The 16,190-nt window shown below is 40.8% G+C and overlaps 1 protein-coding gene across 1 annotated transcript; it reads left to right on the plus strand.

Annotated features, from left to right (window-relative positions):
* Window positions 1–1,373: 1,373 nt before the first annotated feature.
* LOC103185773 (high-affinity choline transporter 1-like) lies at window positions 1,374–15,888 on the plus strand. Its single transcript, XM_007904447.2, has 8 exons — window positions 1,374–1,557; window positions 2,585–2,698; window positions 5,466–5,621; window positions 6,709–6,857; window positions 9,356–9,499; window positions 10,603–10,756; window positions 11,597–11,814; window positions 15,256–15,888. The coding sequence occupies exons 1-8, from the start codon at window positions 1,374–1,376 to the stop codon at window positions 15,886–15,888; spliced, it is 1,752 nt and encodes a 583-aa protein (XP_007902638.2).
* Window positions 15,889–16,190: the final 302 nt, after the last annotated feature.

Here is a 16,190-nt window from a genome sequence, read left to right on the forward strand (position 1 = left end):
AAACACACAACATTCACTCAGTAACATAACTAAATATAATAATAATAATAACAATAAGCATTGCATGTGATAGAGCTCCTATCACGTCGTTGAGCTGTCTCGGGACTGTATAGTTTGCAGATTTTTAAAATATATATATTTTAAATGATGACATTAATTCCCCCCGTATTGTCCTTTCCATCCCTGTCCGCCCTCTGCCCTCTGCTCTGCAATAAGCCCCTCACCCCAGTCTGAGGCCATCCCTGGAGCCGCCAGAACCATCCACATGGAGCCCTCACTCACATCTCAGTGACGTTCGCCTCTTCTGGAACCGCTGCCCAAACCCCTCCTTTATACAAAGCCATTTGAAAAGTGTCAGTTACCGGAGACACCGAGAGATCCCCTCTCCAAACCACTGCTGCCGATTGACCATCTGCTGTCGGGAGCCAAAGGGACCACATGCGCCCCCAAGTACAGGGCAACACAATCCCCCCCAAAGGTAAGTCCAGTGGTGATCACCTTCTCTGTGCATTTGCTGCAAAGAAACCCTCTTTGTTGGAATAACGTCACAAGCGTTTGTGCAGTGGTTGTGTTTCCCTTTTGCAGCTGATGTTTGAAGCCAAGTTCCTCACCACAAAAAAAAAGGCTGATTCCATCTGTTGGCTTCATGTCCAGGTTCCCCTCCAGTAAACAGCAGCTTCACTTTCCTGAACATCACTTGGGTCTCCAGCCCTGGACATCTTTTCGGACCATTTAGTCCAACATTATTGGGATGAGATGTTGTCGGGTATTCGGCAGTGTTCAGCTATATATGAGGTTAATTCTGGATCCCCATCTTGTACATTAAAGCTGCTGCCGGCGGGTTATATACATATATATATCTCCAGTTCCCGCCCTCACACAGACGGGCAGTTACAGGTTACAGTTACAAACGGTCGATCTTCAGAACTACATCAGGTTGAGCAGAGCTGAGATGTTTTGATTCGAGCCGCTGTGTTCCTGAGCCGCGTCCACACAGCAGATACTCCGCCAATAATTGCCATCACAACCTTTCTGGTGACTTGTGTCTGTCTGTTCGTTGAGTTCACTGTCTCTGAGCGGAATTCCTGATTAAAGCCCATTCCTGAACAGGGCTGTTTTGGAAGGAACATCCTACACTGGAACACCTTCCCCACCAGGTTATACTTGTACACACGTTACAGACATGGAAACGTGAGATACACTGCACAGTATTGCAAATATAGTAGACATTTAAAAAACCGACCTGGACCTCGTGGTGAACTGCTCTATAATCTGGTCTAAAACGAAAAATACAGTATTATGCATTTATATTTTCTTTCTCCTTCAGATCTCCATGGTTGGCGAACCTCATCAGCTACGTTATATAACTCAATATGAGTTTACAGATTGAAGGAATAATAGGTGTCGCCTTGTTTTATTTTTTAATTTTGTTGGTTGGGGTATGGGCTGCTTGGAGAACTAAAAATGTTGGAGTAGAAAGAGGCATTGGTTTTATGGAAAGGAGCATAGTTGGAGGAAGAGACCTTGGAGTATTGATTGGCAGTTTCACCCTGACTGGTGAGTCTTGAGCGTCTTTTATCATATTCTGAAGTTATGCTATTCTGAAGGTCTTATCGTTGCTTTAACTCTTCTTAGGTGTTCAAGTGAGTATTCATTAAAAAATACTAACATTGTACATTCATAGAATTATAGAATTATACAGCACAGAAGGTGGCCTTTCAGACCACCCTGTCTGTGCCAGCTCTTTGAAAAGAGCTATCCAAAGAGCTAGCCATTATCCCTAAGTACAAGATTAAGTCAATCAGAATAGCAATTGTTGAATGTTTATTCCCTTGTCTTTATATTGTGCAGAAGAAGCAATACATTAATGTTTGAGATGGCAATTCCGACTAAAGTTAATCACCAGTTTTTGTAGATGTGTAAATTTGATTACTATAATAGATAAATTAAGCAATGTACCTTTAGAGATTTAGCCCTGTCGCTTTTTGTTCCTATTAATTAATCATCAAATATTACAAATTAGCCAAAATTCAATTTGTTCAGTCAAAGTTTTTTTTGAGTGTTGATAATTTAGGTAAACCTAAATGCCTCACCCTAACTCACACCCACGTTAAAAACAAATAAAAACAGAAGTTTGCTGGGAACACTGAACAGGTCAGGCAGCATCTATGGAGAGAGGAAAGTGAATCAACGTTTCAGATTGATAACCTTTTGTCAGAATTAAGCTTACTCTCTCCATAGATGCTGCCTGACCTGCTGAGTGTTTCCAGCGACTTTTGTTTTTATTTCAGAATTCCAGCATTTGCAGTACCTTGCCCACTTTTTAAAAATTGTTTAGATCTTTCAGTACAACATTTGCTTGTATTTTGTGTGTTGCCTCTCACAGTTTCCTTTTAACATTTCCAGCAGTTTATAAGACCTAAGATTAATCTCATATATAAACTGATGTTAGAATGTATATGTTGTCACCATTGACTGTACAGCACAATTCACATTCTGTAGCCGTTGTATTCAATTTGTAGATGCCTCTCTCGCCTGTTTTTGTGCTGCTCTAGAACAATTGTTTACTTATTTCATATTACAGCGACCTGGGTTGGTGGTGGATATATCAATGGCACAGCAGAGGCAATTTACATCCCTGGGCACGGCTTGGCATGGGCACAGGCTCCAATTGGATATGCGCTTAGCCTGTTTATAGGTATGAAAACAAATCTATAACTGAAATCAAGTACAGTATCAGCCATTCACATTTATATCATCAGCAATCTGTGGACAAAGATGCCTATAACAATGAACGAGATGCTATTTTGCAGGAAGCTTTAACAAAGAGCGATTATCGGAATTATAGTAAACTCCTGATAAATCATCACCCAAGGGAAAAGGACTCAGCAACTAGTTAACCAGAGGGGCTAGTTAGGCATAGGTCATCCCGGGCCTAAGACTGGTGTGGGTGTTCGGTGGAGGATGAACAGTTTTAGCTGGTTAGACACCAGAGGTACCCAACGAACACTCTGGGGCCCCAAAGCCTTGGCTCTTAACCTGTGCCTAATACTCTTTGGAATCAGGTAAACAAAATGCGTCCCTCCGTGCAGAGAATGCGCATTCCATTCCAATCCACAAAAAATTCTATGCATACATTGAATGCATTGAACTCTGGTTTGGATATTCTTAAGGATGATGATGGGTTTACAATATAATCCAATACCAATTTACATTTATATAGCACCTTTCATATCAGTAGGATGTCCCAAGGCATTGGTAAGTCCAGTGTTTGCATCTGAGCTGGGGGTTAGGACCAGGGGATCGGGGAAAGAGGGGGAAAGATGGCCAAAAGTGTGGTCAAAGAGGAAGGTCTTGAAGCAGACCTTGAAGGAGGTGTAGAAAGGGATGAGTCAAAAGGACTCTGGGATGGAGTTCCAGGAGTGGGGGCAGAATCACTGAAAGCCAGAGTGCCAATAATAATAATAATAATAATAATAATCCTTGCATTTGATATAGCGCTTTTCACGTCTTCTAGACGTCTCAAAGTGCTTCACAGAATATACTGTAAAATGAATTGACCGTATATTTGTGGGCAAAACGTGGCAGCCAATTGGCACAGCAGTGTCCCACAAACAGTCGTGGCTTGAAAATGAACAACTTATTATTATTTTTGGTTTCGGAGGGATTATTAATCGGTGTGTGGATTAAGGAAACTTGCCCAAGGTTTTGCCCTGCCTGGAATTGAACATAGGTGTTTCGCTTGCAAGGCGAGTGCTCTAACCACTGAGCTACAGGACTCCACAATGGTGGGGAGGTTAGGCCAGCGGTCATGAAGCTGTGTCCGCTGAGTGGAGGGAGTGGCCGTGTTGGTAGGGTTTAAGGAGATTGCAAAGAGATAAGACCGTAGATCGATTAAAGGTTAGCACAAGGACTTGACATGATCCACTGGGAGATGGGGAGCCACTTGAGCTGGGGAGGATGGAAGTGATAGACTCGCACAGCCTAGTGAAGAAAAAGCCATGAGCTGCAGGGTTCTGGATAGTCAGCAGGTTGTAAAGGGAAGAGGCAGGTAGTCTGGTAATCAGAAAGTTGGAGTGGTATAGCCTGGATGTGATAAACTTGCAGGTCACATCGCTTTACAGTGTTTAGATTTATCCTGTGAATCGGTTTAAGACTTCCTGCTGATTTGAAAGGTACTATATCAAATGTAAGGATTATTATTATTATTACTAACACTGATAATGATTTTCATATAATTTAATAAATAACCACTAGATTCTTGCAATGTTTTGGAGTGAGCAAATATTTAATATTTATGGATTATTAACCATCTAAACTGTATGTTCAGGGTCAATAAATATCATGGCCATTTAACTCAAACAGTTTATAATTTAGCTTTGGTTGCCTAAACATTTTGAAAGCATTAAAGTCAATATCCAAGGCGATCTTAGAGTAGTACACAAAGGACAAATATTATTTTTACATAACACTATAATTTGGTTATACTGTCAAACATATTAACTTATTCACTTGTGTAATTAGAGTTATCCTGTCACTTACTTGAAAATGCTGTACTGCTATGTCTAATATAAATAGCTTATTAATTGGCAAAGCTCAAAATTAGCAACAGGTCAATCAGAGAGCAACCCAGCTTAAACTAATAGATTCTGTAAATTGGGGCATGGACAATAAAACCAAAGAGGTGATGCTTGACTTGTATAAATCACCAATTAGACCATAGTTAGAGTGGCTGAAAGCACATTCAAAAAGATAGATCGCAAGGCACGTTTTGAAGGCAAAGAGCCACTCTGGGCTAGAGTTCCAGAGTGGGGGTAAAATGGCTGAAAGCTCATCCACAAGCATTGGCAGATCAGGCGAGGGAAATGAAGCAGGCCAGTGTTTGTTGAGTGGAAGGAGCTCACAAAGAGGTCACAGAGGTAGGCCATAGAGACATTTGAAAGTGAGGACAAGGATCTTGAATTCAATGCGCTTCAGTACTGGGAGTCAGTGGAGCCAGCAAGGATAGGGGTGCTCGCGGAGCCTGGCGCTATGGAGGACGAGACTTGCAAGGATGGGATATGGTTATGGGAGGATGAAAATAAGATAATACAAGGAGGAAAACTTAGAATTGTTCATTTGTTTGCCACTGGGAATATTTAATTCATTTCTGACAAAGGTATTAAAACAGGAAGTTGGAAACAAATCCTCAAGTGGCAAGCCTTTTAATGGGACATTGCTGTGCGCAAATTAGCTGCCATTGGCTGCCATGTTCTCCCACACAAAAAAAAGTAACTTTGCTTTAAGCTGTGAAGCGCTTTAAGACTTCCTGCTGATTTTTTCGGTTACAGGATTGCAGTAGATTAATGGTAGGGAAGATGATTAAGTGGCAATTTTTTGCCCTTGATTTTAGTAACTGTAAATGCCAATTAAGTTAGGTATGAATTTTGCCATCCAAAATTAAGAGCTGTTTCTCTATTTGGCAGGGGGGTTGTTTTTTGCTAAACCCATGCGGTTACAAGGTTATCTAACCATGCTGGATCCCTTTGAGAAGATCTATAACAAATGGATAGGAGGGATGCTCTTCATCCCTGCTGTTCTGGGTGAGCTGTTCTGGTCGGCAGCTATTCTTTCTGCACTAGGTAAAGACTTTCTCCCAATCATCATGTATATGCCTCATTGTATGTACAATATAATACAAATTTAGAACCATAGAAACGTACAGTACAGAAGACGTGTATGTGCCTCAAGGGCAATCCTTTCAGGCACAGTTGTCTGCCACTTCCCCTTACCCCGATTGCTGACTCTTTTATTCTTCTCTTATTCTATTTATTGCTCTCTTATTCTTCATCCCAAAACATATAACATCACATTTGTCCACACTAAATTTAATTTGCTGTTTCTCTGCCCAATCAACTAATCTGTCTATGTCCTCCTGAAGTTGCTTACAATCTTTTTCATTCTTAGTTAAACTCCCTATTTTTGGGTCATCTGCTTCATTTGCCCCTCATCTGTTCCACCATTCGCGGATGAGCTTTCAGCTATTCTGCCTCCGCTCTATGGAATTCTCTTCCAAAATCCCTCCACCTTACTTCCTCCCTCTTTGGTTTCAAATCCCCATCTAAAAACACTTCTCTTTGACCTTGCCATTGACCACCTCCCCACTATCATCTATACAACTCAGGCTCTGACTTTGTAAAGTGCTTTGAGACAGTCTACTAAGTGAAAGGAGCTATGCAATTGTAATTTGTGGTTGTTGTACTTGGAGTGCAGAGCTGTGGATTTTTAAGTTTAAAAATTAAAAAACTTGAATTGCACAGGAACTGGAGGAAGCCACACAGCCCATCAAGCCTATTATAGTATCAGATAATGGTAGGTCTTTTAATCCCATTCCCCTATCATTTCTCCATGTCCCTTAATTCCCTACTTCCCAAATATCTATCCAATGTTTTTCCTTTTAAACATTCCAATTGATTCTGTCTCTGGAGCCTTCTTCGATAATGCATTTCACATTTTCATAACCCTCTGTATGAAGAAATTGTTTCTGTTCTCACCTCTTTCCCAGTTTACCTCTAATTTTAAGATCACACATGTTACAAGTTTAACTGCAGTGAATCACTTCTGCATAGACATAACAAATTATAGCTTTTATTTCAATGTGAAGCAAACAAAGGTTTATATTTATTGATATGCATTAAGAGGTCAACATTAACCAGAGCAATTTTTCAGGTTCAACGTTGAGTATTATTGCGGCGATTGACGTCAAAGTCGCCGTTATCATTTCTGCTGTGATCACAGTATTTTACACACTGCTAGGTGGATTGTACTCAGTAGTATACACGGATGTGGTCCAACTATTCTTTATCTTCACAGGATTGGTAAGCTTGGCAGTTATTTGAAAGTGGACTTTTGATGTATAATTGAAATGAACCGTATTTATTATTTATAGAATCATAGAAATTTACACTGAAGGAGGCCTTTCGGCCCACAGAGTCTGCACCAGCCCTCAAAGCAAACTGTTCAAACTGTTCCACTACCAGCCCTATTCCTTTACTCCTTCAAGCCTATATTTTTCGTATACCTACACCACGGCTGCACACTCAACCTCACTAAGCCAGTCAGGAACCTGGGTGTCTTGTTTGACCCTGAACTGTCCTTTCTCCCCACATCCGCGCCATGACCGGCACTGCCTACCACCACCTCCGCAACATTGCCAGACTCCACCACTGCCTCACCCCTCAGGCTGCCGAAACCCTCACCCACGCATTCATCACCTCAAGGCTCGATTATGGAAACTCTCTCCTCATCGGCCTTCCCAACTCTTCCCTTCACAAGCTGCAGATCATCCAAAACTCTGCAGCTCGTGTACTCTCATGCACCAGGCTCCGTGACCCCATCACTCCCACCCTCGCCCGACTCCACTGGCTCCCCATTCCCCAGAGGATCGAGTTCAAGATCCTCGTCCTCACTTTCAAGGCCATTTATGGCCTTGCCCCCTCCTACCTCTCTGACCTGTGACTCCCTACCAACCTGCCCTCTCCCTCTGTTCAGCGGGCTCCAGTCTGCTCCATGTCTCCCGCCCGACCCACCCTACCATCGGTGGCCGGGCTTTCAGCCTCTCTGCCCCCACACTCTGGAACTCCATCCAACAGTTCCTTCACTCGCTTCCTCCCTTGTCTCCTTCAAGGCCAATCTCAAGACCCTCCTGTTCGATCATGCCTTCAGTCTCCCTCCCACCTCTCTGCCTTCCTTACCCCTACCCCACCCCTCCCCCATGTTCGGATCCTGACCCCTGACTGTTCAGCACGATGGGACATCCTCCCGTTGTGAAAGGCGCTCTATAAATATAATTTTGTTGTTGTTGTTCCCTCTTGAACACACAATGGACTCTGACTCTCTAACACTTAGTTGGTATGGTATTCCATAACTCTCTGCATGAACAAAATTCTCCTAAGCTCTCATGTCGCATTTATGTATCATATAAAATTCTCCTAAACTCTGAACTATATCAAATGCAAGGATTATTATTCTTATTTTGCTTTTATTTTGACAATATATATATATGTCCTCTTGTTTCTAACTCCTATATCAGTGGAAATAGTTTCTTGCTATTTATCTTGTCAAAACTCATAATTTTGTACACCCCCTGTATCAGGTCACTTCTCAACTTTTGCTGCTACATGAAAATGGACCCGACTTCTCCAGCTTCTCATCATATCTGTAGCTCCTCATATCTGTTATCATTCCCATAAATCTTCTACGCACTTCCTCCAAGTCCTTAACATCTGTCCTGAAGTGAGGTGCCCAAAACTGAACACAGTCCTCCACTTGTTGTCTGACCAATTCATTGGTGCAGAAGGGGAAGGAGATGTTAAGTAGAGTAACCAAGAAACAAGAATTAAGTGTTGAATGATTTATTCACATTTGAATATTTGACTATACAATAGATTACTAAACTGCTAAACTTAAAAAAGAAGTTGATGAATAAGACAGAAGTGCTAAAACCTAACTATGTGTGGCAAACTTTGTGTGTGCGTGTGTGTGTGTGTGCGCACATGCAATGCGTATGTGTGAGTGAGAGGGGGGGATGGGGTGTTGTATTGTCAGAGGTGCCGTCCTTCAGATGAGACGTTAACCTACCTCTTCAGGTGGATGTTAAAGATCCCATGCCACTATTTGAAAAGAGAAGGGAGTTTCTCTCAGTGTCCCACAAAATCAAAAAATAAAAATGGTCATTAATTTCACGTTTTTTTGTGGGACATTGCTAGGAGCAATTGTGCTACCTCATTTTCCTACAAAATACACAGTCACTTCATTTCCAAGTAATTCCTGTAAAGCGCTTTGAGACATCCTTCTGACGTGATAAGATACTATATTAAATGCAATGATTATTATTATTTATTATCCCAAGTAGCTGTTCCAAAGTTCCATCCTTTAATTCTACCATTGCAGTACTGCTCTCCTAAGTGAAAATTGAGGCAAAGTATTCATTAAACCACTCTGCTCCTCTACCACCAATTTTCCACTTTCAATTCTAAGTGGCCCAACCCCTTTCTGGTCTATTTTATTTATATTTACTAAAATATAATGTATTTCACATATTCTTTTTGATTGAACCAAAATTCAGGTTCCATCAGCCTCTGATTCAACTGGAGGTTAAAGGAACTCCCCTTAATTCCCCCACGCCCCTTATGTCTCGACCACCTCAAAGAATTGTGGAGCTTTTTTGGCCTATACAACCAACATTCATTTAACTTCAATTCGGTAAAGCTTTAAAACATTTACTTTTATCTGAATAGAACACTGTATGATCATAAGTTGTTGTTTCTTGGTTACATAAAGCCAGTATGGTAATATTTCAATTATCTTTTCTCAGTGGCTAAGTATACCCAATGCCATGCTTCATCCAGCAGTTACAAACATCGGCATCACTGCAAAGAAGGAGGTATACCAGGAGTCTTGGATTGGACATATAGATAAAGTAGATCTCTTCTTGTGGTTCGACAACTTCTTTTTATTGGTATGGCACATGTGGTTAATGTTTATTACTATTCATATTATAATTGTAAAATATAGACCAGCCCACGTGAAATATTGGTTGAGCACTGGACTTGCAACCAAGTTTTGGATGTGAGTTTCTGAGGGACCACTGAGCCTCTTATTCTGTCTAAAAATAACTGCCTGAGAGAAGACTCCTTGGCTTTGATCTGGCTCCAATAAGATAAGCATGAAAACCAAACATAATTCCAAGATATTTGATAATAATAATAATCCTTGCATTTGATATAGCGTTTTTCTCATCTTATCGATGTCTCATAGCGCTTCACAGAATAGACTGTAAAGTGAATTGACCGTATATTTGTGGGCGAAACGCGATATTGTTCCCCTTTAAAATCCACGGTCATCACACTTTACAATATATCCTGTACCTGAACGAGGGCTCAGCTGCTGGCAAAACAGCCATGCTGGCTCATGGAAGGACAAACTCAACTTCTGTTAACCCTGCAAGCAAAAGCCCTAATGGGTAGGATAGCCCAAGCTGGACAAGCTGGTTAGACTCCAGCAGTACCCTAAAGCACACTCTGCATCTGGGGTCCCCAAACCTTGGCTCTTTTTTGTGCAAATTATATTTTACATCCAGACAGGATGGTCATCCATCAATAATACTTTGGACTACTATAAATAATGATGATAATTCTTACATTTGATAATGTGCCTAATACTTTCCAGAATTAGGTAAGCAGCCTGCATCCCTCCAGGGAGAGAGTGTGCATTCCATTCCAACACATAGGCTCTCTTGTAACTTGATTAGTTGATGTTTGTATGTTAAACTTCACAGCAATATGTAATTAGTCATTACTAAAGACAATTGAAAATAAATAATGTGGTGCAGTTAGTAGGTGGAAATTTAAATATAAATATAAATCAGCCTACCCAGCATCATGGTTCATGTTTATCTTCTCATCTGTCCACAAAGGCCAAATTAGTTTGACACACCTTGCTTCATATCATAACTAGCAGTATTAATTTATATTTTGTGTCTCAATTTAAACCATGATGTTGGCAACACAATAATATTTACACAGTGATCTTACGGTGCAATTAATAACTCCTCTTTTTCAGATACTGGGAGGAATTCCATGGCAGGTGTACTATCAGAGAATTCTCGCAACATCCTCTGTAAGCTCTGCAAAACTCCTATCTATTGCGGCCGCCTTTGGCTGCGCGATAATGGCAATTCCATCCATACTTATCGGTGCAATAGCCGCGTCAACTGGTAATGTAATCTTTTCAGTAAACTATGATCTCTTTTTTTGGATTAGACATTAAACTGAGGTCCCATCTGCCTGTTGAGATGGATGTTAAAGATCCCATAGTACTATTCCAAAACAGAGCAGAGTTTCTCCCAGTGACTTGGCCGACAAATCCCCCAAATAAAATTGGTCACTTACTCCATGGGACATTGCTGTGCGCAATTGGCTGCCACATTTCGCATGTCAAATCACTTCACAGGAATGACACAGTGGTCTGACTGAAAAAATAATTGTGCCAAATGTTACCACAAACGTTACTTACAAAGGTGCCAAACATTTATATTTTTCCATATCCAGTATTCATCTAAAAGCAGATGAATAGTTTGAATCAAGTGTCAGCCTGGGTCATTTGGTTGTACTCTCGCCTCTGAATCAGAAGGTTGTTGATTCAAGCCACATGTTGGGACTTTGCAGTGCAGGGCTTAGGACACACTGCATTGTTGGAGATGCCATCATTTGCAGATAGGATAGAAGATGAGATGTTAAACTGAGTTACTGTCTGCCTCTTCAGGTGGATATTAAAGATCCCATTGCACTATTTAAAAAAGAAAAAGGAGTTTCTCACAGTGTCGTGGCCACCAATGCCCTAGATAAAATTGATCATTCACTTCATGACTTTAGGTCATTATGAACAAATTGGTTGCTACATTTGTAATACATACCATAGTCACTACATTTTACAGTAAATCATGTGAAGCGCTTTGAGACATCCTCCTGATGTGACAGATGCTATATCAAATGCAGATTATTTTATCTGAAGGGCAAGCATGATTTACATTCAGATGTTCTTTTTCTCCACATAGACTGGAATCAGACTTCCTATGGTTTACCAGATCCTAAGAACAGCAATCAATCTGATATGATTTTGCCAATAGTGATCCATTATCTTTGTCCGCCAACCATTTCTATTTTTGGCCTTGGAGCAGTCTCTGCTGCCGTGATGTCATCAGCGGACTCATGTATCCTATCTGCAAGTTCTATGTTTACTCGGAACGTCTACCAACTTATAATCAGGCGCCAGGTAAGACAAGGTTACAAGAGAAATATTATAGATGTAGGTGTTATTTTCAGAGGAAGTGGAAAAGGAGCAAATAAATAAATAGTCGCTGAAAAGGGAGCAGAAACTGTGATTGAATGCTAACAATGAATCCCGTCTGTACTTCACTGAGTTGAGGACAAGAGGAGAATTGAAACAGCCTCACCCCGTAAAATGAATCGTCATGTTCTAAATTCTAAGTGCAGTTGTTCACTGTTATTCTTGGGCTCAAGTATTGGAAAGGGGGTAACAATTTGCAGATGACATAGGGACCGCAACTAACTGTGAAGTATAAATAGTCACTGGATTGGGTAGATAGATAGCAAATGACATATAATGCTGAAAAGCGTGAGGCAATACAGGAAGGGAGGAAGAATAAGGAAAGACATATACAGTAAATGGTAAAAATTTAAAAAGAGTTGGAGAACAGAGAGACATAGGATTCACATACACAAGTCTGAAAAAGTGAGAGAGCCAGTGTGAAAAAAACAATCAAGCCTGTTTTCAGCAAACACTCAGCGGATTGGACCAAAGTGGTCTTTATGTAAAGGTAGCTGTTGGTGTGTGTAGAATTTCTAAGTGTATAAGTGTATGGAAAAATACATTGCACATACAAACCCATAAATCAAACTAGTTTTAATAATCAATTACAAAATACAAATCATTACTACTTTTTCCCCGGGCCCAGGTGTAGAAACCCCAAACACTGAGTAAATCGGATGAAACACCCAACCCCGATTCATTTGTATTCTTACCTGTTTAAAATATGCCTGTTAATTTGAATGAAAATCCCATTAATCCAGGCAAAATGCCGTGCTGGTTGCCGCTGGTTCTCCTTACTCTGTATCTCGAGCGGCTCCGTTCAGCCATGAGCAACTCCAGGATGGAGGATTCAGATAATAATAATAATAATAATAATAACATTAATAATAATCCTTTCATTTGATATAGCCCCTCATCACGTCGTTGAAACATCTCAAAGCGCTTCACATACTTTAACTTGGAGTGACTGCGTATTTTGTGAACGAAACGTGCAGTGTCACACAAACAGTCATGGGTTGAGTGACCATATTATTATTATTATTTTTTATAAGGGGTTATTACCCTCAGCAAAGTGATCCGCCAATTGACTAACAACCGGGTTTCTGCTTACTGCTGGGTAAACAGACACATGTGGAGTAAAGAAACTGCAGTTGCGAAACAGGAAATCAAGCAGTACCATGATTAAAGAAATATTAGATCAATTATAGGCCTAGCATCCTCTGATGCTTATCATCTTTGAACCTGAATATGTTAATGTACAGTAATTTCAGTGAGCCGAGTGCTGCAATGTAAAATCCAGCATTAGCTCCATCAACTATATTATGTGAGATTCCAAAAGTTAATTCAATTCTGTTCAGGATTTGAAATAGCTAATTCACACACAATACTACCCTGAGAGGACTTACAAACCAGAAATACTTAATATATAATAATATTAATCCTTGCATTTGATATAGCATCTTATCACATAGTTGAGGTGCCTCAAACCGTTTTACAGAATATACCATAAAGTGTAGTGACTGTTTTGTGGGTGAAGCACGGCAGCCAATTGATTTATTAAATTATTAAATACATTGTACAATACTGTCCTGACAGGCTGCCTGTCGGACATCAATTCCTGGATGAGGGCAAATTTCCTCCAGTTGAATGTGAACAAGACTGAGGCCCTCCTGATTGGCTCGCGCCAGCACCTCTGTGCCTCAGGCTCTGGCAACATCAACCTCCATGGTTGCACACTACAACTCACCAAGCCAGTCAGGACCCTAGGTGTCTTGTTCGACCCTCAACTGTCTTTTCTTCCCCACATCCAAGCCAGGACCCACTCTGCCTTCCCTCACCTCTGTAACATCGCCTGACTCCGCCACTGCAGATAATCCAGAACTCTGCAGCCCATGTCCTCTCCCGCACAAAACTCCATGACCCCATCTTCCCCATTCTCGCCCAACTCCATTGGCTCCCTATCCTTCAGAGGATCCAGTTCAAGATCCTGGTCCTCACCTACAAAGCCTTCCATGGCCTCGTCCCACCCTACCTCTGCAACCTCCTAACCCCTACCAAACCGCCCACTCCCTCCGCTCAGCCGGCTCTGGCCTGCTCCATGTGCCCCGACCCACCTGTCCCACCATTGGTAGAAGAGCCTTCAGCCACTCTGCCCCAACCTCTGGAATTCCATCCCCCAGTCACTCCGCCTCGCCCCCTTCTAAGCTTCCTTCAAGTCCTGCCTCAAAACCTTCCTCTTCGACCCTGCCATCGGTCACCCCCTGCCCTTCCCCTCCCTTCTCCCTCTCTGACCCCAGCTCGGGTCTGAAATGCTGTACACGGTCCAGCGCCTTGGGACATCCTCCCAACATGAAAGGTGCTACACAAATGTAATCTTATTGTTGTTGTACACACATAACATGAAACAGCCCAACATTTCGCCCTACCCGGGAATCAAACCCAGGTCCTCTCGCTTGTGAGGCAAGTGCTCTAACCACTGAGCAACAATTAGTAAATAAATTGATGAGTTAAGAAAGGACTTGTGCTCCGTTATATAATAATCATCTTTACAATTGAGCTACAAGTTATGGAGACAAAACAGAACGTATGACAAAATGCTTTTTTAGAAAGTTGAGAAAGTTAATAGAAGTGAATGGTCTCCTCTGTAATATAGATTTCTATGTTTACATAGATTAAAACCATTGACTTTTGTTAGTATCATTGTTTGGATTAAACCGACGTGAAAGACACTATACAAATGTAATTCTGTTGCTGTTATTATATAAGTATGTTTTAGTCAAAAGGCCGTTGAGCTACCATTATCATTCATGTGTCAGCCTGGTTCAGATGGTAGAACTCTTGCCTCTGAATCAGGAGGATGTGAGTTCAAGCCCTACTTCGGGACTTGGGAACCACATTGTCTGCGCTGACACTCCAGTGTAATGTTGAAGGAATGCTGCATTGTTGGAAATGACATTCTTTGGATGAGATGTTAAACCAAGGTCCCATCTGCCTGTTCAGGCATAAACTAACCGTAACCATGGGACTATTCAAACAGAGAAGAGAGTTTCTCCAGTGTCCTGGCCAACAATCCCCTACATTAAATTGGTTACTCACTCCATGGTTGTTCGTGGAACATTGCTATCTGCGAATTAGCTGCTGCTTTTGCCCACAAAATACACACAATTGCATCACTTTACAGTACATCTTGTGAAGCGATTTGAGACATCTCAACAATGTGATAAGATATATCAAATGCAAGTATTAAGTACTGTATTATTAAATGAGATTTATTCCTCAAATAATAATATTTGAATAACTTGAAAAAATAAACATTTCATTCATTTTATAATATTCATTTCACCACAAGTGATGGTTTTTCACAATATAACTTATTTGTTACAGGCTTCAGACAATGAAATGAAGTGGGTCATGCGAATCAGCATATGCGTATTTGGACTAATTTCAACAGTGTTGGCATTGCTGTCCAATTCTGTCTATGGTTTGTGGTATCTGAGCTCGGATTTTGTTTATGTGATTCTTTTTCCTCAGTTGGTATCAGTACTTTTTATCAAATCAAGCAATGCATACGGCTCAATTGTTGGTTTCTTTCTTGGGTTAATCCTGCGAATCAGTGGAGGCGAACCATATTTACAACTGGACCCATTTGTCTGTTATCCTGGATGTTATTTAGATGAAAGCAACCAACAATTGTATATTCAAAGGTTTCCTTTTAAAAGCATGGCAATGTTAGTTTCCCTTTTGAGCATCATTGTCATTTCCCACCTGACCAACTATCTGTTTGAACATGGAATCTTGAAACCAAAGTTTGACTTTCTAAACAGTATTGTTTCACAACAAAACAAAGAAACCGTGGACAACACAGGCATGGTGAACCAAGGCAGTTTCAATTTGTCCAAAATGGTGCAAGTGGAGTCAAAGCATAGTGGCCCTTTGATACTAACAATAAAGCATCTGAGAACATTGAGTCAACTTCTGTATCTTCTTAGGAAGATGATGATTCACTTATCCCCTTGAGATTCAATGCAATGGTAATCAAACAAGAATATTATATTAATGTAACATGAGGTGTTTCAGGGGCGTTTACCAACTGAAGGAAAGGTGTCTATGATCAGTGGTCCCTTGATGATTTTTCACTTAATACTGTTAAACAGTATTAAGTGAAAATGCATCCATGAAAAATACCAAATCAAGATGATTTTTTTAAAATTTGGGTAGGTAAAAGACTATTGCTACCCTATACAGTCAAACTGAAGATACATATCACAGTTTACCTGTACTGTCATAGAGCCTTAAAAAAGGGATATGATTGAATATCA

This window comes from Callorhinchus milii, unplaced genomic scaffold (genome assembly GCF_018977255.1).
Source record: "Callorhinchus milii isolate IMCB2004 unplaced genomic scaffold, IMCB_Cmil_1.0 Scaffold4, whole genome shotgun sequence".
NCBI lineage: Eukaryota > Metazoa > Chordata > Chondrichthyes > Chimaeriformes > Callorhinchidae > Callorhinchus > Callorhinchus milii.

Bases quoted from the DNA above. Each gene is read 5' to 3' on its own strand.
- LOC103185773 (XM_007904447.2), top strand. From the start codon at position 1,374: ATGAGTTTACAGATTGAAGGAATAATAGGTGTCGCCTTGTTTTATTTT. The intron at 1,558-2,584 runs GTGAGTCTTGAG...TTCATATTACAG, and splicing joins TGGCAGTTTCACCCTGACTG to CGACCTGGGTTGGTGGTGGA. The intron at 6,858-9,355 runs GTAAGCTTGGCA...ATCTTTTCTCAG, and splicing joins TCTTTATCTTCACAGGATTG to TGGCTAAGTATACCCAATGC.